Genomic DNA, 24,709 nt, shown 5'->3' with positions numbered 1-24,709 from the left:
CTGTGCCACGGAGGCCCCCCACCCCGGTCTCCAGGGTCCCATGCTCAGCCTCCCTCCTCTCTCCTGGGTGAGCTCCTCCAGTCCTGGGGCTCCTCATACCACCCCTTCGCTGATGGGTCCCACATGTTTAGTGCTGGTTCTGACTTCTCCCTGAGCACCAGACCACGTGGCCAGGGCTGCCCATCTGCCCACCAGGTTTCCCGTTGCCAGTTTGTCCTTCCTGAGATGACCAATGTATCTTTGAATATATAGATATTCTTTTTACATTTACCCCATGGAGGTATGCACGCACTGCTGCACTTCGCTGTTTACATTTAACAAAATACAGGACCTTTTCCTCTCTCGGTAATATAGAGCTGGCTCATTCTTTTTTTAAACAGCTGACTAGTATTCCATTTTTCCCTATCAGGAGATGTAGAGCTGTCTCTTAAAAAAACAACAACAAAAAAACAAACCACCAGCCTAATAGTATTTGTATTATAATATACAGGTAACCTCGTGTAACACTGTTGTTAGCTTCCTAAATACCGTGTTATGCGAATCTGTGTTATACGAAACAAAGAACTAGTACAAAAAAGGGGGTTAGTTTCCAAAAATTAAAAAATTATAATATATTTTTATAATTAAGAGAAACATCTTTATTAATGCAATTTTCACCAAAAGTATAACATATTAATATGTATTAAATAATGTTTTCTTTGTCATCACTACTAAGCTTTTATTACGTTCCGTGTTGTTTGGGGATTTCCCTAATTTCGAATGAGATATTTTTTTGCTCTTAAAAGCTCTTATTACGCTCTGTGTTGTTCAGGAATTTCTCTAATTCTCAAACCGTGTTAGAGTGAAACCGTGTTCTAGGATGCCGTGTTGTATGAGGGTTTCCCCCAATTCTCGAACCGTGTTAGAGCGAAACCATGTTATAGAAGTGCCGTGTTATACGGGGGTTACCGGTATTTAATCAATCCCATATTAATTATCGGCATTAATTCCAATCCCAATCCTGTATTTCTTTCTATTGTGAACACCATTGTAATACAGATCCTTGGACAAACATCATTAACACATTTTTGAAATTATCTTTATAGGATATATTCCTAGAAGTGGAATTTTGGGTTAAAGTTGTTTGCTCATTTAAAATTTTGCCAAATCTCCTCCATAGATAAAGTAGTATATTCCACCAGCAGATATGTGAGGGCTTGTTTCCCAATATTCTTACCAACATTGAGAGTGTAATCAAGCTGAATGATCTTTGCCAGTGGTAGCTCATTACATTTTTCTTTCGCATTTCTCTTCTGTGTGAGAATGAGTATCTTTTCATATACTCAAGAGCCACCTGTGTTTCTTTTTCTGTGAACTGTCCTCTGTCTTTGCCCATTTTTCAATAATATGATTGATTTTTTAAAATTATTGATTTCTTAGGAGCTCTTTACATGTTAAAGAAACCAGCTCCCTTGTTAATGGTACAAATAGAAAGGATCCCCCTGACCCCAGCTTGACACTTGTATTTTGACTTTGTAGAGAATTAAACATTTTTTATACAGTCAAATTGTAGTTAAATTTTATCTTTTATGGTCTCTGAGTTTGCTCATAATTAGAAATGCCTTCCCGACTCTGAGAACTGAAAAACAGTTTTCTCCCATGGTTTCTTCCAGCTAAAGTAGTGCTTTAATGATATAAATCAAATCACGTCAGTCCCCTAGTAAAACCTTGCGGTCACTTACTATTACCTTTACTAACACCCACTCTCCTGACACTGGCCTGCAAAAGCCCCTAATGACCTAGTCCTGCTTCACCTCCTACCACACGTCACCCTGATCACTATTCTCCAGCTGCTCTGGTCTCCTTTCTGTGCAGTCCAGCCTCCGGCCTTTGCATTTGCTGTTCTCTCTGCCTGGACTGCTCTTCATCTGGCAGGCTCCTCCTCCCAACTGAGGTCTCACGGAGGTATTAGGTAATACCTCCTTCTCATGGAGGTATTCCCTGGTCACCCCATCTGAAGTGATCGCACTCTGCTTCCTCAGCAGTCACTCTTCAGAATCTTCTCTGAAATTATCTCCAGGAGAGCAGGGAGCTCGCAGGTTGTGCTCCTGCGGCATCTCCAGGGCCTGGAATGTAACTGACCCCCAGTTACTATTTGTAAACTAAATGTTGGGTGCACATAAGGTTCTGTGTGAGAACGGTATGTGTGTGAGACTGGGTCATTGTGTAGTCAGGGGACAGCGTGGGGAGGATGTGTGTATGCCTGGTGTGTGTGGTTGTGAATGTGTATGCTTGCAGAGGTGGCTGGTAGGGTTTTGTGCGACTGTGTGTGTGTGTGGCTGTGTGGTGGTATCTCTGTGTGCAGTTGGGTTATTCTGCTCTGGTGACCAGGTGATTTTATTGCCGAGGTCTGGTCATTTTGGCCCTGTCAGGTGCTGCCCCCCCCCCCCCCCCACTCCTGACATCAAGCAGTGCCTCCAACAATGGGCCTTTGCCTGTTCTGGAGTAAACTGGAAGAGGTTCCATTCCAGAAAGAGACTCTGAGGACTCAAGGCGCTCCTGTCCCACATGAGTTCTGCTTCCCGAGTGTGTGGGAGGCCATCTAGGCCATCCCTCTGCCTCAGGACAAAACTGTGTTGCAGCAGGACCTTGGCAGCCGTTCCAGCCACCCCCACTCCCCTCAGGGCCTACACCTGCTTTCTGGGGTTGGCAGGTCCTAAGCCTGTCCGGACCAGGCTTTGGCCACCCCCATGTCTGAAACTCGGTCCAGGGCTCAGGCAGGGGCTTCCTGGGAAGGGGCAGGGACTTCCCTCTCCAGCTGGCAGTTCTTCTGTGTTTGTGTGTGTGCGGCAGGGGCCTAGGCCCTCTCGTGCTCCAAGGCCCTTTCCTCTCTTGAGCAGAGTGGTGGAGCAGGTAGAACCCACTGGAAAACAGGTCAGGTGGAAGAATGGGGGCTTTCCAGCCCTGCTCCAACATGTCTGGGGCTGTGGGTAGGGACAAAGAGATGTCCGAGGACCCAGGCTAGAATGTTACTTTCCTCCCAAGATATCCAGAGTTACTTGGAACTTCTGTCTGCACAACTGTATCCTCAAATAAGGGAGGTAATACATGACATTACTGAGTTGCTGCCAGGATTCCACCATTCTACATGTGTACTGGATCCCACCTCACTCTACCTCTCTTGCTCCTCCGTCTTCACCCTTTGGCTCTTCACTGGATCTTTCCCATTACTATAACTATGCTGGTATTTCTCCGTCTTAAACAAACAAAAACAAACAAACAAACAAACTTCTGTTGACCCCATTTCTAACATCTGCCTCATTTTTTTTCCATTTCTTTCTTCGAAAGAGTTGTCTTGATTTGTTATCTCCTTCCCCACCCCCCTCCTTATATTCCACCCAAACCACTCTCGCCAAGGTTTCCAAAGCTAAATCCCATGGTCAAGTTTCAACCCTCATCTTTCCCTGCACTTCCAGCAGCTGTTGGATGCCAGAACATCACAGTTTCCCGACTTATTTCCTTCTGGCTCTTCTTTCTTAGTCTCCTTTGCTGGTTCCTTCAGATCTCCCTGACTTATTTTTATATATATCATGTTTCCCCGAAAATAAGACCTAGCCAGACCATCAGTTTTAATGCATCTTTCGGAGCAAAAATTAATATAAGACCCAATATTATATTATATTATATTATATTATATTATATTATATTATATTATATTATACCAAATCTTATATTAAAATAAGACTGGGACATATTAATTTTTGTTCCAAAAGATGCATTAGAGCTGATGGCCTGGCTAGGTCTTATTTTCGGGGAAACATGGCATATATATATATATATATATATATATATATATATATTCCATTTCACCTTCCACCCCTTTTTAAGTTTTTAATTTACAGTTGACATATATTATTTTATATTAATTTCAGGTGTACAGCATAGTGGTTAGATAGACCTCCCTGACTTCTCAATACTGGGGTGCCCTGGGCCTTCGTCCTAGGGTTCCTTCTCTTTTATGCCCTCACTCCGTCTCTTGGTAACGTCATCAAGTCTCAGGGTTTAAACATTAAAATTAGGCTGACAACTCCTAGTTACTTATCTTCAGCCCAGACATTTCCCTGAACTCCAGGCCATTGTATGCAGCTGCTTTTCTACCTCTCTCTATGGGTATCCTAGTAGATATCAGAAACTTACCTTGTCCCAAATTAAGCTCCTTCCTTATTTAGGGACGAAGCAAAGAAAAACAAAACCCCCAAACCAGATGCTCAGTTAAATTTGAATTTCAGATAGTGCGCGGGACACACTTACGCTCAAAAAACTTATTTGTTGTTAATCTGGAATTCAGGTTTAATTGGGTGTTGTGCATGTTTTTCTGGCAACCTATTCCTTATGTTCCTCTCCAACCCTCTCGTCTCATGTTCTCTTTGAGTAAATGGCATTTACTCACCTACTTGTTCAGGCCCCAGACCTTAGAGTCATTGTTGACTCTATGTTTTCTCATATCCTGCACTCAACGTCAGTGAATCATTTTGGTGCTACTTTCAAAATATTTGCAGAATCTGGCCTTTCTCACCAGCTCCATTCATGTTATCCTGGTAACATTAAAGCCATGAATCATTTTTTCCCCTGCGTTATTGCCATTCCCCCTCCCTGTGTTATTGCCATAGCCTTGTAACTGGTTTCCCTGCTTTATCCCTTGCCCCCCCCCCCCCCCCCCCGTTCATCTATCACTAACACCACCACCAAGGGGACCATGCCTCTTTTTGTTCCAAATGCTCCCCTGGCTTCCTGCTTACTTGGAGTGCCAGTCAAAGGTATCAGGATGGCTTGGAAGCTGGTCCTTAGCAGGCCTCATCTGAAAACTCTGTGTGGCTTCATTTACTGCACCTCTCAGCTCTCCTGCCGTCCTGCCTCTTTGGCTTCCTTGCTATCCTGGGTGCTCACAGGGTCTTCCTCAGCTTTAGCACCTGTGGCCTTGCCCTTCCTTCTATCTGGTGCACTTGCCCCCTAGATCTCTGCCTGGCTTGCTCCCTCGCTTTCTCTGGCCTCCCATCTCTCATTGCAGTTTCCCTCTCAACACTCCCTCCTCCGCTTCCTGCTTTATTTTTCTCCTTAGCACATAATCATGTACCATATTTTATATTTTGCTTATTTTTCTTGTTAACTGTCTTCCCCGTCACTAGGATCTATGAGGACAGTAATTTTTGTCTGTTGTGTCCACTGGTGTATTCCCAGTGCTTAAAACAGTGCCTGGTACTTGGTAGACAAAAGTGTTTGCCAAATGAGTGAATGAAACCCATCAAACACGCTAAGCTCCTGGCCCAGGCCAGCACGCAGCAGCTGTTTCATCAGTTCCCTTCTAGCTGAGCATCCCATGCTTCTGTCCTCCAGGAGTCCCTCCCTGACCACCTGCCTTCCAGGAAGTCTTTACTGACTGAGCCCCATCTGTTTTCCCTCCTTTCTATCACCAGGCCCAAACCCCTGGTACTCAAGGGTTGGGTGAGCTGTCCGCCCGGCTGAGTCTCTCTGTCCTCACCCAGTCTTTGCTCTCTTATGGTTTACAGGAGGCTCCTTGCTTGGGCTGTCCTTCAAGCTGCAAGGGTGTGGGGTATCGGGGTGGCTGCGGAAGCCAGCTAGGAATGAAGAGTGTGTAATATCCCTGAAATCTGCCTGCCACCTGCGGTGTGGGAGTTTCCGGAGCCTTGACCCTGGGCTGAGGAGGTGATGGTCACTGAGCACCAGTGAGTAGAAACTAGACTGGGTTTGGGCTGCAGGGTGGTGGTTCCTAAGGTCGCTGTTCCTATAAATTGGAGAAGTCTTGACATAGACAGCTGAGTAGATGGTTTGCCATTAGCTGAGCTGAGAAGCACAAGAAGAGGAGCAGGTTGGAGAGGCAGAAGAAAAGATGGGATTATTGTGCTTGGAGTTCGCTAAATGATATGTGTGTCTGTAAATGCTATTCTAATCCAGACATTTGACAAGGCCATCAGGACCTTCTGACACGACCTGTAAAAACCCTCTGTGATTACGCAAGTGCAAATAGACAGTTTCGCCCCATCCCACACTCCATCCCTGAGCCTCACCTAATGCCCAACGCCAGGCTCTCCCAATGCCTAGCCTTCCCAGAACCTCGGGGGTGGGGTGTGGCTCAGGATTAATTGTTTTCACAACTCAAATGGTCTCTGCATCCAAATGCCCAGCTGGGGTGGTCTGAGTTCCCTGAGGGACACATGTGTGTGGATGTCTGTAGGCAGCTGGATGCATGGGGCTGGGTCTCAGGAAAGAGAAGAACAGTGGGAACGTGTGTGCGTTGCATGTGCAAATGCAAAGTAGTGCAGCCACTGTGGAAACATTTTGGCAGTTCCTCAAAAAGTTAAATGTAGAATTACCATATTACACAGCAAGTCCACACCTAGTATGTATCTGAAAGATCTGAAAACAAGGACTCAAACAAATACTGTACATGAATGTTCATAGCAGCACTATTCACAACAGCCAAGACAAATGCCCATTGAAGGAAGAATGGATAAATGAAACATGGTCTATCCATACAATAGATTATTATTCAGTCATAAAAGGGAATCAAGTTCTGATACATACTGCAATATGGATGAATCTTGAAAACATGATGCTAAGTGAAATAAATCAGACACAAAAGTACAGATATTGTATGATTTCACTTATATGAAATTAATCTAGAGTAGGTAAAGTCATAAGAACAGTAAATCATTACAGGTTACCAGGGGCTAGGTGGCAGCGTGGGGGTGGGGGGTGTTATTGTTTAATGGGTTTTTGTTAGGGGTGATGAGAAAGTTCTGGAAATAGTGGTGATGGTTGCACAACATTGTTAATGTGTTTAACACTGCTGAATTGTACACTTAAATATGGTTAAAAAGGTAATTTCATGTTACATATATTTTATCACCATAAAAAAATAAAAAGAGAGAGAGAAGAGGGATGGAAATATGAATTTGGGAATCAACAGTATCCAGATGGTAATGAAGGTCATTGGAGCAGACAAGCTCGCAGGGAGGGTGTAGAGACTGAGGAAGGTGGGCAGCCTAGGAAAGAGCCTAAGGCCCTCCCCCAATGAAGGTGTGGGGGAGGTCGCTGAAGGAGATTGACAGGGAGTGGTTGGCACAGAGGGAAAACTAGAAGAATGGTGTTTGTGAAGCTGGGGTGTGTTAGCGCTGTTGATTGCAAAGGACAGAGATCTAACTTGGATTAGTTTGGGCACAAAGGGGAATTGACTGGTTTGTAGGAACATAGGAAGGGCAGGGGTACCTCAGGCTCCCAGAAATACCTGGCTGGAGTCATGTCTGGATGTGTTTAGGAACTCTCTCCTGCCTGCCCCACCTCTCCTCCTCTGACTGTCAGCTTCCTTCTCTGCAGGTACTAATGGGCTATTGCTCAGGGTCACCAGCAGCTCTGACCTCACACCTTCCCAAGTTTTGCTGCTACTTGCTTCCCTTAGAAACCATCAAATAACCTGGGGAAGCACCCTGAGTGGCCTCATCTGGAGCACCTATCCACCCTGAAGTTAAGGGGCCGGGAGGCGTGACTGGCAGTCTCCTTCAGCATCCCAGTTTACAGGGAGAGAAGTGCTGGGTGGACAGAACACATAAGGTATTGATGGCACAGGGAAGGAGCTCAAGAAGGAACGCTGTCTACGCTGTGAAATGGCTCATTGCACAAGACAAGCACTGGAAGCATCCACTGAGCTAGGAGACAAAGAAATCGTAGGTGTGCTTGGCAAAGGCAGGGCGGTTTGAGTGGCGTGGTGGGGCAGAGGCTGGGTCATAACTGGAGGGGTGAGTGGGCGGTGAGGAAGTCAACTTAGTAAGTACAGACCTCTGTTTTAGGAGGTACAGTTGTGAAAGCCAGAGAGAGAGATAAAGAGGGAACTGCTGGACACATGGGGTCAAGGAAGCGTTTTTTTTTTTTTTTTTTTTTTTTTTTTATGGGAGAGATGTGAGCATGTTTAAACGCTGAAAGAGCCAGGAGAGAGTTAGAGGTTTAAAAGACAGGAGAGAGTAAGGAGGTGAGGAGAGAGTGCACCAAGAGAACAGGTAGGGAGATTAGATGATGGATAGGAATAGGCTCACCTCTTATATTGTGTAGGGGAAAGGAGAGAGGACCAGTGTGGACACTGCTTGGTCTGAGGTCTACTGGCCATTCACAGGAGAGCATCCTTCTCAGATAGCTTCTACTTTCTCTGAGAAGTGGCATGAAGACACGATGGAACTGGCTAGCAGGTTTGAGGAGAGTGGAGAAGGTTGAGAAGCCTACCACTCTGAAACACAGCAGAGAGCAAAGCAGGAAAGAAGGAACATTGTCAAGTTGTGCTGGAGAACATGAGCCCTAGCACATCCCTTTATTTTTAGCCTCCATCCCTTTATTCATGGGAAAGCACAGTAGGATGGATCTGGGCCTGGAGTTTTGCTAAGCAGGAGGGACAGAGGGACAATGGGGATACTGTCACGACAGCAATTCATTCCAATCATTATCTCAGCAAATATTTATCACCCTTTCACTGCATAGCAGGCATGGTACAGGGCCGGAAGATCCATTGACAAACCTGACAGATACTATTCTGACCCTTATAGAGCTTGCAGTCTAGTAGGGCGGGCAGACATCCATTTAGAAGCTCCCATGTGAGATGGGGCTGGTGGGAGAGACTGTAGAGCCCAAGTTTAGGCTGGATACAGAGGGAAGCAAGTGGAGGGGGCTGGCAGATTGGGAGCCGGTTGCAGGGTCAGGTCTGGAGATGCCTATATAGGAGGGCAGCTGTTGATCGTTAAATAAACATGAACAGAAGTTGAGGGAGGAGCTCAGTGAGAGGGTGGGGGGAAGCTGTGGTTAGAGAGTGGGATGACCTGTCTCACAGTTGCTTCCTTCCCTCCCATGACAATAGCCTACCTCTTCTTTTCCTATTGAAGTCTGATTCTCTATTTATAGGGCTCTGCATCCTATTCGCTCTGCTCTCTGGGGTACCTTCACCACCTTTCTCCTCTACTGGATTTATCTCACCACCGCGATTTAAATATTCCCAATTCTCTCATTGTAAAAAAAATAAAATAAAAATTCTTGACTGCCTCCATTCCCTTGCAACTAACGCTCTTTCATTTTCTATTCTTCTTGCAGCTACCATTTTTCCAATCAGTTGTCCACACTTGCCATCTCCATTTGCTTGGCCCTCACTGTCCCCTTATTTCACCGGGAGCTGGTTCTCTACAATGATATTCCTGCCATGGGTACTAATGACGATCTTTGTTAATCTAATGAACAATTTTCAGTCCTTATCTGATTTGACCCAGGACAGTGTTGGGCCCTGATGATCATTTTCTTCTTGTCTACAGACTTCTCTTCTAGAAACTTCTAGAAGTTCTAGAAACTTCTCTAGAACACTTGTCTGTTGGCTTCTGTGACATCATCTTACTCCTCTGTGACATCACATTTCCTTGGCTTCTATGATATCAATTTACCCCACAGTCCTCTTTGCTGGCTTCCTCCCACTCTACTTGGTCTTTAAGCCTCCATCCTAGGGCATCTGCTCATCTCTCCCCTCACGATCTCTGTACAGTATCAGCCACTCTCAAGGCTTAAGTTACTACGTGCCATAGAGGCCCAGATATAAGATGACGCCCAACAAAAAACAACCCCCTGTATTTCCAATGTGGAGACCCTCCAAAATCACTTTGGGGGATTAATTTGAATACATAAACTTTTAGCACGGTTGAAATTATAATTTATTAACTTAGTTCGCCATACATTTAAAAAATCACATATTATATAAACAATGTAGTAAGACTTATTATTTTTTTCTCCCCTCATTTTATGAAGCAATTTTATTTAAGCTTTTAACATTTTTAACACCTGCATCAACATCATTAAAGTTTTGTTTGTTATCATTAACTTTTACAGAACACACCGACTTTATTTTTGCCCAAGTTATTTGTGACATAACACTTTTCCAGTCTGTGCATGATTCTGGGAACTTTATTCTTTGCCATTAGAGCTTGGTTGCATAATATTAGGTTGCATAAATTAAAAAGTCATCTGGTAGGTATGTATTTGTGATCTCCACAACATAACCACTTCCTTTATTGTTCTTCAAGGGATTTTTTTTAAAAAGGACTTGCTTCAAAAGTAATACTTGCAATTGTAAGGTCCATACCCCTCAGGAGTAAAGATTGAATCTGTGTTTAATGCTTTTGTCTCCACTTTTTTCTGATTCTGCCAAGAGACCTCCATGAATATCCAAAACTTCATTGATTAAGGTTATTTCAGGCAAATGAGTTTTCCCCAAAGAGTGTTTTGTTATTCAAAAGGCAGTAATTGAAAACATGAGCCATTATATAGGAGACTTTGTAAGTACTTGAATATAAGACAAATCCTTCCTACCTGAGGGGTAATTCTGAAGCAAAATCTTATATTCAGGCGTTTTGCTGACAATTCCCAAACCCCTATCTCCTGCCCAGTCTTTTATCCCCCTTCTATACAATAGTCTACTAGACATCTCCACCTGGGTGCCAATCATTCAGTCAGTTGACACATTTTTATTGAGTGTCTACTATGTGCCAAGTACCGTTCTAGGTGCTGGTAGATAAAGGGGGGAATATGACAAAGGCTGTGTTGTCAAGGAGCTCATCCTAGTGGGACGACACAGAAAATAAACATGTAGGGGCATCTGAGTTTCTGGTACCCCCTCTCATAAGAGAGCTGTACTTTTGCTTTAATAAAATCTTTGCTCCTCTTAAAAAAAAAGAAAATAAACATGTAACTAAATAAGAATATTTCATAAACTAGAATATTTCATAAGTATTTCATAAACAAGAATATTTCATAAATGCTATAAAGAAGATAAAATGGGGTTGCATGGTAAAGAGTGACTGTTTGGCGTATGCGCTTCATCAGGGGGGTCAGAATGGCCTCTTGGAGGAGAGAATGTTTGGAGATATGAATGCCAAAGAGACAGTCATGTGAAGCTCTGGGGGAAGAGCATTGGCAGCGAAAGCCAGGGCAAAGTCCCTGAGATGGGAGAAGGCCAGTGCGGGTAGGGCATGCGGGAAGGAGAGAGCCCAGGGAGATGAGCTTGGAGAGGTAGCCAAGGTCTAACCATGTAGGGCCTTACAGGCCATGACAAAGTTTGGTTTACTTTCCGTTTTTATGGCCATGATGGAAAGCCACTTGGAGGGTTTTAAGCAAGGGAGTGACTTGACTGATCTCATTTACATGGTAGAAAGATCTCTCAGGCTGCCACGTGGAGGAAGAATTGCAGAGGAGCAAGAATGGAGGAAGGGAGCCAGCTGCTGCAGGTATCCAGGTATTCAATGCTGTCTCTTGGCCTGGGATGGAACCACTGGGAGGGGGTAGGAAGGTGAATGGACTTTGAACTGAGTTTGGAATTATATCCAATATGACTTGTTAATGGTGGATGTGATTATGAGGAAAGGGACGCCTAGGTTTTTGAATTGAGCAGCTGGGTGGATGGGGATGCCATCTTCCAAGGTGAGGAAGACTGGGAGGGAACATAAATCTGTTCTCTGTTAGGGGGATTAGGAGTTCTATTTTGGGTGACAAATAGGAATTTTGATACATGAGTCTAACACTCATGGGAGTGGTTGGGTCTGAATATATAAATGTGGGAATCATTCATTTGTAGATGGTTTTATAGATGGTACTATACAAGATTACAGAAGGGGAAATGTAGACAGAGGAGAAAAAAGGGTAGAGCACTGGGTCTTAAAGAATCCTACATTTAGAGATCAGCAAGAGGAAGAAGAGCATCGATGGAGATCAAGAAAGACCTATCAGTAATGTGGGAGGAAAGCCAGGAGAGAGTGCGGCCTGGAAGCCGAGGGAAGACGGTGTTTAAGGCGGAAGCTCTCGATGGCTAAATGTTGCTGAGAGAGCAAGACGAGGATGAAGCACCGACCATTTTGACTTGGCAACTTGTTGGCCATTGTTGACTTTGACTTGAACGGGTTAATATGATGAGGAAGTAGAGACGGCAAGTACAGAGACGTTTTAGGGGATTTTGTTTTTTATAAGAAGGGCAGTAGCTGGAGAAGGATGTGGTGTTAAGAGGGAGTTAAAAAAAGGGAAACATTAGAGCATATTTATAGAAAGGGGATTGTGAGGCAACAACTGTGGAATACAGTCCAGAGTAGGTGAGAGGTGATGGAGTCCAGTGTCCGTGTGGTGGAGAGTGTACCTGGAGCAGGGACACTTCATCCACGTTACAGGGGAGAAGGCAAAGTGGACAGGTACTCATGCCAGGAGGTTGGCAGATTTGGTTGGGAGGGAGATAAGTTAGTGCTTGCCTATTGCTTCTATTTCTCTGAAGCATATGCCTGGCTATTAGCTGAAAAGGAAGATTAGGAGAATGAGGGCTGGAGGTTTGGGGAAAGAGAAGGTATGAGAGCCATCTTGGAGAGAGAATAGGGTTAAAGTGTTAGAAAAATATAGAATTTCTTAGAGGTGCTGAATGTCCACTTGAGCTTTCTGGTCAGAAGTTTCCATCTAAACCAGTCAGTCCAGTTGTATTCTCCAGGTGCTTTGGAACAGGTTCCACATGGAGAGCTGGGCTTTACCTGGAGTTAGAATCTAGCCTGGTGAGCAACTACAGAAGCACTGAAAGGCAGGTGAGTGGAGGATATCTACAGGTCAGGAATTACCTGGGAGCCCATGGAATCCAAGCTGGGAAAGAAGGGGAGGATGTGACAGGGGTGATGGACAGCGAAATAGTGGCAGGTCAATAGATGGGGCAGGATTGCTGGAGTGGGAACTAAAGTGAATGAGCTGGACAGGAGATGATGGAGTTCTCAGTCCAGACAAGATCTAGGGTGTGAGCATGCATGTGGGTGGGTTCAATGGGTAAAGAAAAAGATTGTTAGAAGCAAGGAAGTCAAGGAACTGAGAGGTCAAGTTTGGATGTGAAGTCATCACAAATGATAATAAGCATAATAATAGAGAGAAAGACAGTGAACCAAGGGCTGAGAATGGCCATGAATGAGAGATCCAGGACATCTTATTTGTATCTCAGACTCAACCCTGTCTGAAGCTGCAGTTACCCGTATCTCCCTCAAGCCTGCTCTTCCTAGGGTAAGTGTGCCACCACCCAGAGCAAGAAACTTGGGTGTGACTTTGATTCCTCTCTCTAACTGATCCCCACACCCAATCAAATCACCAAATCTTTTTGATTCTATCTTGGAAACATTTCTTAAATCCAGCTACTTCTTTCCATCTCCACTGCGCACACCAGAGTTTAGGCCATGGCTATTGCTCATTTGGACTATTAGTGTCAGGTTCCAAACAGTTAGCACTGCTCTCGCTCCTCTGCCTTGTAACTAGAGACAAATTAGATCATGTCACTTCTGTGCTAAGTCTCTCCAGTGACTTTTCATTGTCCTTAGGATAAAGTCCAAAATAATTAACAGGGCTTTATAAAGAAAGCACTGCATAACCCCGCCCCTGCCTACTTCAGTCTGACCCCTCACCGGGTTTGCTCTCACTTTCTAGGCCTTTCTTATGCTATCCTCTCGGCCTACAATCCCCTTTCCACTTTGCTTGGGAAAATCCTCCTTTCTCTAGGTGTCCCCTTCAGAAGTCTCAGGGAACCTTTTTCTGGATGCCTGGATGTTGGATCCAACATTCTTCTTACCCCAGCACGCTATGCTTCCCCAGCATGTCATGAGTTTAGCAGCTTTCCTCTTCATAGAATGTAAGCTCCATGAGATCAGGGACTGTCTGATGCTTCCCAGATGAATCCTAGCAGGGGGCTGATCACATAAATGTGAACAATAAATATTTATTAACTTGAAGCAAATGGAAGATTCTAGATGTGGAGCAGTTCTGGGTGAAGACAAAGTCTGGGGTGTGGTTCTGTGAGTGGATAGCTAAATGGAGTGGAGGAGGAGGTCATGAGAGATGAGGAGGGCATGGAATGAAAAGGACAGAGTGATACACAGGTGGTCCCGGTGGCCCTGGGCTGTGACAGAATACCAGAAGATCCTGAGTCATGTGCTTAAGTCTTTAATGAATGAAGAGAAGTAGGTGGCAGCAATGCAGGTGGGGCAGTGGAAGAGAAAGACGGCAGGGGCCTAAGCAAAGCAAAGACGTTTCAAGAAGGTGGAAGTGGAAAGGTCTGAAGGTGGTAATGAGGGCAATATGGGGGTCTTGAGAGTGTGGGCAGAACTGAGGATAAGGGATGACCGGGGGCCCTCAGGCTAGTCAGTGTTCGGTCTTCGTCTGGCTTAAGGACTGGAGACCTCTGGGTACAGCACCCATGAAAAGGACTGCCGTGGGAATAGTCAGGTCCTAGGATGCTCTCACCATATGTCGGCCCAGCCGCAGCCCCTGGAATGGGGAGTCTAGAACCTCAGAGGGAGCTGACTGTGGCTCGTCCACTGGCCTGCATGTAGGAGCTATCTCGGTCTGAGAAGTACGGAGTCATCTGATTCTGAACTGGTTGAAAGTGCCATCCTGTTCTCTGGGATTGGGTGGTCACAGCTCTGGTCTGGATTGGAGGTAGAGTTGCCCTTGATTCCTGGAGTTCAGTAGATGGTATTGGTGCCCTACCCACGTCCCCTTTACTGAGGGACACTCATTCTCCAGCTGCTGTGAATGGCTTATGGCTGCCCCTGGAGAATTGATCTGGACTGAGTGGGAGCCACCAACCCCCTCCTGCCAGCCCTCCTGTCCTGGAGGTGGCCTGAAACCAATGACTGATATGGGAGTTCCAGTGCCTGAGGACCTTGCCTCCAGCAGGGACAGCTCTAGGGCTGGTTTGTGATCCAAAGCCCCTCTCCCCACAGAGCTCAGGCTAACGCTGTTTCCCTGAGCCCACACCCTGCTCAGCTCTGCCCATTCCCTATCTTGCTTCTTGCTCCTTCCTTCAAATGCACACAAATTCCTGCTGCTGGTTGTTTCTAGGGATCCTGGCCTAACACGGGGTGACACTCTGATCTTGTCCCATAATCAGGGGTGGACATGGAGCCTCTTCATGGACCACGGGGGCCAGAGCCCCCACAGACTCAGCCCATCTGTGTGGGCTTAGAAGGCCCCTCCCCTCTCTAGGCCAAAGTTTCCTCACCTATAAATAAGACCTTTACTGCTAGACTTAGTAAAAACAATAACCACAAAACATACGAATAAACAAAAGGAAAACACTTTGTTGAATTCCCTGGGCTGAAGTGTGGGGGAGGATTCAGGTCAACAAGACAAGCAGCTCACAGCCCATTTACTCAGTTAACAAACATTGATTGAAGGCAACCAGGCCTGGATGACTCAGCATCTTGCCCTGCCCTGTCTTTGAAGGGCTCACAGACTGATGGGGAGAACCCACTGCCCCAATTCAGGGAGAATAACAAAGGCATGAGCTAGGCTGGCGCACGGAAAAGGTGGTTAAGGCTGTCCCTGGGATTCTAGGAAGGGTCTAGGAAGAGTCCCAGAGGAGGGAGGAAGGGCATTCCAGGCAAAAGGACCAGCATCTGTGAAGGCACGAGGCACGACCCAGCATGATGTGTCTGGTTGGGGAACCATGAGCCCTTTGGTATTATTGGTGGGTACAAGGAAGGAGGAAGCAGGGGGTGAGGTTGGGGAGGTCAACGGGGACCAGGTTTAGGGCAGTGTGGGCTGTGATGGTGGAAGAAGTTTTAATGCAGAAGGAACAATATCGTCAGATTCATATACATAAAAAACTCCACTTTGTCCCCTTAGTGGAGGGCAGGTGGGAGGGGCCCAGTGAGAGGTTAAGACTGTGGGGTGGGAGAGGAAGGGCAGACTCAGGAGGCATGTAAGGGGCTGGAATTAGTGGGATTTGGTGCTGTATTGGGATGTGGGGTATGAGGGGCTGGGAAAGGGGGAGGGGATGAGGATGTCAGGCCAGCTCCTGGCTTGGACAACTGGCTGGATGGCAGTGCCATTCGTCAGGTGGGGCGTGATCTGTGAGGAAGGCAGGTTTGGGAGTTGCTGAGTGGGAGATGCCTGGGACCTCCTGGAGGGTTGTCCTGTGGGCAGTTGGTGGGGGCTCTGGGACTCAGGCAGGTCCAGGCTGGAGGCGGGGTTTTGGGAGTTGCCAAGGTCTGAGTGGTAGGGTGGGAGTGGGGGAAGATGAGGAAATGTGTATCTGGTAAAGGAAAGGGAAATTCCTCAGATTGGAAGATCCATGAGGGCTCAGATGCTCTCAGTGGATCCCTGGCCTGTGGGGATATAGCACCTAGACAGCCTGGAAGACTCTCATCCTGGACTTGCTCTCAGTACCGCCCCACCCCCCACTGTGCCTTCCCCTCCCATCCTCAGAGGAGACTCACCCACCCGAGACCTATGCTGGGCAGGGCTAGGGAGGCCTGAATGGGGGAGGCAGAGGCCTCCTGGGCCACACATTCATCTGAGGGCCACTTGCTGAGAACCGACTTATCCTGAGCACAGGGTCTCCTGGGGTCCCTCTCCTGCCTTGGCCAGCTGGTCGCAGAGTCCAGAGACCCTTGGAGCAGCCTCTGCCTTTGAGTATTCTCTGCCACATCCTAGGGAAACACTCTGGCACACTCCGTGTGTGTGGTGTACATGATGAGTGAACCTGGATCTGAGGTGCTGGGGCTCAGATGCCCACTGAGTGGTCCTGGCCTCCTCTCTGAGGTCCATCATGAACCCCCTGCTTTCCTACTCATCACTCCCTCTTGGTCTGCAAGGTACTGAGAAAATCATATTTATTAAGGGTTTTGACCTTAATATTATACAACATATTACCATATATAAAATCCCCACCAGCCATTAACCTCTCTCCTGGGCTCAGGACCCTGAGATAGAACTGCCCCCAGTACTGACCCCTGGGTGGGCTTTGTGAGCCCCACAAGCACCTTCCTCACATACCCTGCTGCAGAAAAGAGGCCACTGCCCTGCCATTGCCTTAGGGAGGTGGGGGACCTGGTAGTCCCAGCTGCCAACGTCACAGGTTATGGATACCCACCTGTATCCACCTCAGTTGAGCCCGCCTTCATGAGGTCCGAGTTCCCATTTGGGGGGTGCTCTCCCTTGGAGAGGACATAGGGTGGGCACGTATCAGGCAGGTGACTCTGGCGCCGAGACTGCCGGCGCCTGCGGCCGAAGGTCTCCAGGCACCTCTTGCCCACCAGGTAGGTGACTTCGGTGAGGTTGAGCAGGATGCATATCACAGCTATGACCACCATGAAGTAGATGAAGACCGTCTTCTCTGTGGGTCGGGAGATGTAGCAGTCCACAGTGTGGGGGCAAGGCGACTCGGAGCAGGCCACCACGCGGGGCATGTCGTAGTGCCCATGGTAGAGGCGGTGGAAGATGTAGAGGAAGCCCGAGTCCACGGCGGCCTTGAAGACGAGACTCAGCAAGTACGTCCACCAGAGTCCGCCCCGCTTCTTGCTAGGGTTGTCATACAGGGACTGGGCGTTGGGCCCGTGCTTTCGACGGTGCCTCCGCTCGCGCTCTTCCCGGTAGGCCACGTGCATGACCACGAGCAGCGAGGGGCACGTGACCAGGATGAGCTGCAGGGCCCAGAGGCGCACGTGGGACACGGGGAAGAACTCGTCATAGCACACATTGGTGCAGCCCGGCTGCATGGTGTTGCAGACGAAGTCCTTCTGCTCGTCGTCCCACACGTCCTCCGCGGCCACCACGTACACCAGCACGCGGAAGATGAACACCACCGACAGCCAGATGCGGCCCACTGCCGTGGAGTACTTGTTGACTCCGCTGAGAACGCCCTGAAGGAACGACCAGTTCATGCTGATGCTTCCTCACGTGGGCAGTCTACACCCGTGTGCACCCACTCAGGCCTGGCCAAGCCTGGGGATGGGTGTCCTTTATTAAAGGTGCGATTGGCAATGCCGTGTCAAAACCACTGCGTCATCATCATGTCCTCACTCGAAATGACTTGGTGGGGTAGGGATTGCCATTATCCCCATTTCACAGGGGGGTAAGCTAAGGCCTAGAGGGGCACCTGCCCAAGGCTCCACAGCTTGGAAGTAGCAGAGCTGGTCTTGAACTTCTGTCTTCCAGTTGCAAAATCTGGGACTATTTTATTCTATAAAGTAATAGACACATGTGAAAGATAAGGGTCCTGCATGAGCGTGCCTGACAACCTCTTTGACCTCAAGCTTCAGCCCTGCGGGTCACCCGACTTCTAAAGAGAGAGCAAGAAGGTGTGGGTTGGATGGTCCTCTCTCCCATTAGCTGCCAGGGCTGGACCAGGGTAGGAGGGGAGGGGCCTGTATCTTTATCCTCCAGTTTCCTCCAACTTTTACTGAGCGCCAACATGAGTCCGGCACTGAGCTGGGTGCTTTCCTATCAGCCTCTTGGGCAGACTCCCGAGTGATATCCATCCTCATTCCTCTTTTCTGGCTCCTGGACATCCCTGCCCTGACTTTCCCTCCCAAACTTTGGAACCATGTGGCTTGGCATCATCCTACCACCCTCCCTACCCCACCATGGGTGTGGGGCCCAGGACTGACTGTCCTGATCACAGTTGTTTCCTCTGGAATTCCAACCATTCCAGCTTTAGGGAGGGTCGAGGGAAGGGATAGAGGCAGGATTCTGGCATTGTCCTTCCCCCACCATTCACCTTTTCTTTCAGGGACATCCTTGTTTCATTTGCTCAGCGGCTGTTTGCTAGTCAAATCTCCCATTATTTCTATTCAGACCCCTGTCCTGTGTGCTCCATCCGCCACACCCACTTATCTGGAGTGCCATCATGTTCCGTCTCTGACCCTGCCCCTCCTCTGTCCCTAACTCGGATCTCAGCATCTTCAGACCTCATGCTCCTGGGACATTTTCTGAGCACCTTCCTCCTTCTTTCATGCATCACCAATATTTGAATGGTTTGTAGACTTGTCTTCTGTGCCCGACTGCCAGCTACTGGATGGCAGCCTCTGTATCTTATCGTCTGTTTCCTTGGGACTTGGCATTGGACCTGGCCCAGTGAACACACACTATGTTTGCTAAGCCAAATTGATACTCCACTTCTTTCTGATCCCTCCTCATCTCTTCGCTGGTCCTCTGTCCTCCCTTTGGTCTGGCAGGACATTCCTTCCCCTCCTTGGGGCTTCCCTGGAGTTGCTCCAGGGGTCCTCAGTTCCCTCTGCTTCTTCCTGAAGCCTGGCCCACAGCCTGAGGTTCCCTGGGATCCTCAGCTCTGCCAGTTCCTGCTTCCCAGCCCAGCTTCTTGCCCAGTTTGGTCCTCACCTTTCTTGGGTCCAGCAGGTGCTCTCTGGTCCTTGGGCTTGTCTGTCTGCCGGAGGGCCTCCCAAAGGCAGCTTTTGTTCCTTACTCGCCTGCTGGGTGGGGCTTTCTGAGCCAATGAGGTAAACCAGTGAGCAGGTGGGCAGGCGGGCGGGCGGACTTCCCCGGGCACCTATGCCGAGCAAACACCTGCGGCTCTTCTCTCCTGGCCCACGCCTTCTCTCCAGCCTGGCTGGGCATGGCTGGGTCTGGCTCCCTGGACTGGCAGGTATGTAGGTGAAACTGCAGTGAGGGGGGCAGGAGCCTGATATCCTCATTCCCCAGGTCCAGGTCAGCAACAATGGCATTGACCCCTGTCTCCCTGTCTCCAGGCCTCTCTCCTATCCTTTTCTCTGGAAGACTGATTCTGATGTCCTCAGCAGCTGACAACTATGGAAAGGGGAAACCTTGGTTCAGCCCAGGATCACATCCCACCCTCATGGGGACATTTCTGAGGACTAGAGCTTGGGCTGCTGGTGAGCTGTGTAGGAGATGGGAGAGGCTGACTGTGGTTCTTCTAGACAAGGGTATCCCACTACCCTAGTGGAGACAAAGAATGTAGGTTGGGAGCATGAAATGCCCCAGTTGGCACAGGGCCAGGCCTGCAGAGAAGTCGGTGTGTGACTCAGTGGGGGCTGCAGAGGGACCTGGGGATAGTGAAGGTTAATGTGCAGCCAGGGTGGGGCTCCTCTGCCTCATTTCCCACAGCATTTATTGAGTACTTCCTAATACCAATGATTAACGTTTATGTGGCCTTTTACAGCTGGCTAACCCCATCCACAGCCAGGAGCTCGTCCAGTCCTGTCAACAACCCCACAGGCTCAGTACTATTAACCCATTTTGGAGAAGAGCTGAAACCACTTTCCCAGAATCCCAGTGGAACTTGGGTTGAAATGCAAGTGTTCTGACGTAAAGTCCATGGACTTTCCACTGCCACAAGTAGCTCCCCACATACTAAGCTCCATTCTCTTTGCAGACCACCCTTAGGCCTAAAATTGCAACTGAGGATGAAGGTTAGAGTTGAACATGAGCAGGCAGCATGACCCCCAGGAGTGCTGGGGACCCTTTCTAGGGGAGAGAATGGCCCCTCACCTGACGGGACCAAGTAACCCTCTGCAGGGGCAGAGAGGTTGACCCTGTGACCTGATAAGGGTCAGGGGTCACAAAAGCTGAAGGACCAAAGGGCACCTTGAATCAGTGGAGGAGTTGACTTTTATTAAGCCCTGACCGTGAGTTCCACACATTGAAGGCACTTGCATATCCGTTCTCCAATTGAACACCTCCTCACAGCAACAACCCTATTAAGTGGGCCTTATCATCTTCATTTTACACAAAAGGAAACTGAGGCGCCCAGGCCATATAGCTGGGGCAGGTGGCTAGGGCTGAGGAACATGGATTTATTCCTGGGCTTTCTGACCCGCAGCTTCCCACCCCTAAGGCTGCACCCCTGAGAGATGCCGGGTACTTCCAACCCAGGCCTCCCCCATCAGCCCAGTGCAGGCAGCCCCTCACAGGCTGGTTTTCTTCATGTGGTTTTGAAGGCAGTCTGGTAAGAGAGGAGGGTGAATGTCTGAGCCCAGAAAGATCAGGTCGCCTGAGAGGAGGTCGTTCTGTTTGTAGGCAGAGGTGCTGGTGGCCCGGGCTTTCCTCGCTGCCAGGCACTCACGGCACCTCTTGCTCACTAGGTAAGCCAGCTCCACGAGGTTGAGCAGGATGCAAATGGCAGCCGTGATCACCATGAAGAGAGTGAAGATATTCTTCTCCGAGGGCTTGGAGATGTAGCAGTCCACGGTATTGGGACACGGAGCTGCGTGGCACTTGACCACAGGAGGGAGGGTGTATTTGGGGTAGAGTGAGTGGAATACATAGAGGAAGATGGCATCCACACCGGCCTTGAACACCAGGCTGCAGACGTATGTCCACCAGAGCCCACCCCGCTTCTTGCCTGGGTTCAGGTAGAGGTGCCTGCCATTCTCCCCCACCAACTCTCTGTGCTTCTTCTCCCGTGCCTCCCGGTAGGCCACGTGCATGACCACGAGCAGCGAGGGGCACGTGACCAGGATGAGCTGCAGGGCCCAGAGGCGTATGTGGGACACGGGGAAGAACTCATCGAAGCAGACGTTGGAGCAGCCCGGCTGCTCGGTGTTGCAGTCAAAATCTTTGTGGTCGTCACTCCACACGCGCTCAGCCGTCACCACGTACACCAGCACACGGAAGATGAAGACCAGAGACAGCCAGATGCGCCCAAAGGCTGTGGAGTACTTGTTGACCCCACTCAGGAGCACTTCGAAGATCCCCCAGTTCATGGTGGGCCCAGGTGTCGACTGTTACTGCAGGGGAATGGTAATCATAATTAACAGAATTAACAGTTAATACACATTAACAGAATACTCACTCGGAGCACTTTCCAGAAACATGGCATCATATCTAATCCTCCCAGCCACAGAGAAGCTAGGTTCTATTATTGTCCCTATTTTATAGTCGGAGGAAACTGAGGTTTGGAGGGGTTATCCAAGGTCACGCAACTGTTAGGTGCAGAGCTGGGATTTGAGCACAAGTAATTAAGTCCAGAACCCAACTCTTACCCATAAAAGTGAGTGAGGTGGGTCCAGAGAGCCACTCCTTCCTCCCAGGGCCTGCCGCTCTGGTCTTGCAGTCCTGCAGAGTGAAAGCTTAAGTAGGTGGGACATTTGGCTTTCTCCCTCGGTTCCAGCCTGGCCCCCTCCTCAGGGGATTGGGCCTTGGGAAGACTTTTCCTTTCTGTGCACTGCTTTCTCCCCTTAGAAAGACCCTTCCAAGGCGAACCCACTCTTTGCCTTTTACTTGGCTTGGAGGATGGGGTTGGAGACAAGTCTGGAAAGTGGTCTAACACTCCGTAAATATCCAGGCCGTGTCTGGGTCCTGCTAAGGTATGACTCACTTGAAGCAAGGCTAATGGCGATCCAGCTGAAAGAGAACGTAGGGGGCAAATGGTTCTCTTTATATAATAGGCTTCCTAGAGTAGCCGGATATTGCAGTGTTTCCCAAACTGGTGTTCCATGGAACCCTGTCCATAGTCTGACTGTCGGAGTCATGAGAGAAAAGGCATCTGTGTTCAAGAAACGTAGGCAAACATTGCGTTTGACAAAGTGAAAAAGGCCCCTTTACTTGATCATGCTAATCAATTCACACTGTGATCTCCAAGGGGAGGACAGAATATGTAGCAGTGCCCGAGCTCCTTGGACCACAGAACCCTTTCTCATCATCTTGTGTCATCCTTGTCAAGACACCAAAACGGGAAACGCTCTCCTCACTTCCGCTGGTGAGTTTGATGTCCCTGACCACAGGAATGAACTTTACCTCCATTTAAGGAATGTGACTGCCGTGATTCCTCTGGCTGGTTCTCAGGACCACGTAGTGGTCCCGCTCTACTGGGCCCCCCAGGACTTCAGGGAGCCTGTCCGCACAGCCTGTTGCACTAAGGGGTTCCTGATGCCCTTCTGCGTGTTCGTCTACGCTGAAGGTCACCATGCTGTCCTGCTCCCCTGCAGGACCTGCAGCAGTTGAGCAGAGTAGTGATAAGAGCCAATATTTATTAGGTGTTTATGCAGTGCCAGGCACTGTTCTGAGCATTTTGCATGAATCAATGCAGCAACTGTATGAAAAGGTATGGTATTTTTTTATTCCCAATTTACAGATGAGGAAAGTGGAGCACAGAGAGGTTAATTAATTTGCTCACAGTTATACAGCTGGTAAACAGCAAAGCTGGGATCGAACTCAGGGAGGCTGGCTCCAGAGCCCACACTCTGGGCCTGGACCCTTTTCCTTATGTCACCGGAAGCTGCCTGAACGTCTGGTCTGTGCCCACTCTCTCCTCCATCAAGTGGATCCCAGCTAAAGGGGGGTAGGGGTGTCTCTGCTCCCTACTCTGCCTCTCCATTGTTTTGTCTACACCACTTATCACTTGGATGTGGGGCTCCTGCTCTGAGTCATCAGCTAGTCTTTGCTCAGTCCTGCCTAAGGTGGGTGGAACTCCTGGCAGCTTCTCGAAATAACTAAGGAGGCTCCAGCCTTAGTCTCCAGGGGCCTTGGCCCAGCCTGCTGGGGTTGGGCAGGGTGGGGTTGTACAGGCCCAGGCAGAGCTGCTCCGCCTGCTCAGCTCTCGGTTCCCCTGTGAACCTCTTTCCACTCAGTCCCTGCCTCCTGCCTCTGTTCAGCTGGGAAGAGCAGATAGAGCCCGGAGCGAGGAGCAGGGAGCCCTTCATTCTTCTACCACCAGGACCCAGGGTGGTGGATGTGTCCAGGCCACTTCCCTCGACTCTCCACCAGAGAAGTTTCCCTCTGCCAAGTGTGCTGAGAGGCAGAGGACATTTAGACACAGACGACCTTACCTGAGTGGCTACTCCTCAGGGCTCTCTGGGTACTGGCTCCTGGCAGCTGGCAGTCGACTCAGCAGGCAGCTGGAACTCATGTCAGGAGAGAAGGTGTTTGGAGAAGCCCATTCCTGGGACAGAGCCTGCCAGTCAGAAGACAGCCTGGGTGTGTCGCTGGCCTAGAAGGAGGAGGAGCTGCACCTAGCACTGCCATTGGCTGGGTCCCAGCCTCCCCAGGCTGCCTCTGATGAGACCCAGAAAACTTAGTGGTCACTCCTTCCAGGGTGCTGAGCCCACAGTCCTAGCATCCTCTCAGGGGAGACCCACAGGTCCACACTGACCCTTGGCTTGTCCTCCCATCCCTGGCTTTGTGTGGGAGGAACCTGGAAATCTCCCAAATTCTGGAAATTCCCCACTGCTAGTTTGGGGGATTCTGCTCTCCAGACTCTTCTCTCTCTGGTTGCTCGTCAGTAGCCTCCATTCTCACAGCTTCAGTTACCTTTGGAAATGCTTTGACTCCCAAAGTCTGTCTCCAGCATGAATGCTCTTGCTCCATCAATTGCCCCCACCTGGATGCCCTTCTCTCGCCTTTCTCCCCACCTGGTCTGCTCCTCCTAGAAGGCTTCCCTGACTGTGCTGCTCCAGGTGGCCTAGGCCCCACTCTGGGCTTCCATGGCCCTGAGCCTCCACGTCATCCTCAGACTGTATTGGAATAGCTGATCTGAACTGAATTTTTCCAGTCCACGTTTTAGGGGTTTGTTGTGAGCAGACCAGAAAGCAGACCAGCCCCTGACCCCCAGCAACTCACCAGCTTGGCCTTAATTACCAGCTGCACAGCCTCTCACGACTGCAGAGAGGTTACAGAACAGCCTCCGCATTCCCTGCCATCCTGTTACTGCCAGAATCTAGTTCAGTCTTTGCACCCCAGCACTGAATACACGAGGGTTGCACAGAGAGCCACCCTCTGTCCTGCATACACAGCCTCACTCTGCCCCAAAACACACACACCAAGCCCCTCCCCAAACCCTGCATGGATGACTGCCCTTCCCCCAGGGGGCTGCAGCCGATTTCCAACACCACACACATTGGCCTTTCCACTAACCCTTGTCTTCAATTCAGGA

General features: G+C 49.0%; 2 protein-coding genes across 3 annotated transcripts; both read right to left on the bottom strand.

Annotated features, from left to right (window-relative positions):
- Positions 1-9,726: 9,726 nt before the first annotated feature.
- On the bottom strand, positions 9,727-19,361 carry GJB4 (gap junction protein beta 4). The gene is made up of 2 exons (XM_074334356.2): positions 19,201-19,361; positions 9,727-18,043 (listed from the first exon to the last, which is right to left on the bottom strand). Exon 2 carries the CDS (start codon positions 17,742-17,744, stop codon positions 16,941-16,943), a length of 804 nt encoding a protein of 267 aa, XP_074190457.1. The 5' UTR covers positions 17,745-18,043; positions 19,201-19,361; the 3' UTR covers positions 9,727-16,940.
- A 1,064-nt stretch (positions 19,362-20,425) lies between these two features.
- Positions 20,426-24,238, bottom strand: GJB5 (gap junction protein beta 5). 2 transcript variants are annotated; one of them, XM_019730153.3, is made up of 3 exons: positions 23,607-24,238; positions 21,822-21,894; positions 20,426-21,566 (listed from the first exon to the last, which is right to left on the bottom strand). In XM_019730153.3, the coding sequence occupies exon 3, from the start codon at positions 21,540-21,542 to the stop codon at positions 20,745-20,747; it is 798 nt and encodes a 265-aa protein (XP_019585712.2). In that variant the 5' UTR covers positions 21,543-21,566; positions 21,822-21,894; positions 23,607-24,238; the 3' UTR covers positions 20,426-20,744. The 2 variants fall into 2 exon arrangements, with proteins under 2 accessions (XP_019585712.2, XP_019585714.2); XM_019730155.3 differs by lacking the exon at positions 21,822-21,894.
- Positions 24,239-24,709: the final 471 nt, after the last annotated feature.

This window comes from Rhinolophus sinicus, chromosome 14 (assembly GCF_057876585.1).
Source record: "Rhinolophus sinicus isolate RSI-liver-muscle chromosome 14, RSI-T2T, whole genome shotgun sequence".
NCBI classification, from domain to species: Eukaryota; Metazoa; Chordata; class Mammalia; order Chiroptera; family Rhinolophidae; genus Rhinolophus; species Rhinolophus sinicus.
The sequence above is the reverse complement of the archived record's forward strand: the minus strand, read 5'-3'. Positions and strand labels throughout refer to the sequence as shown.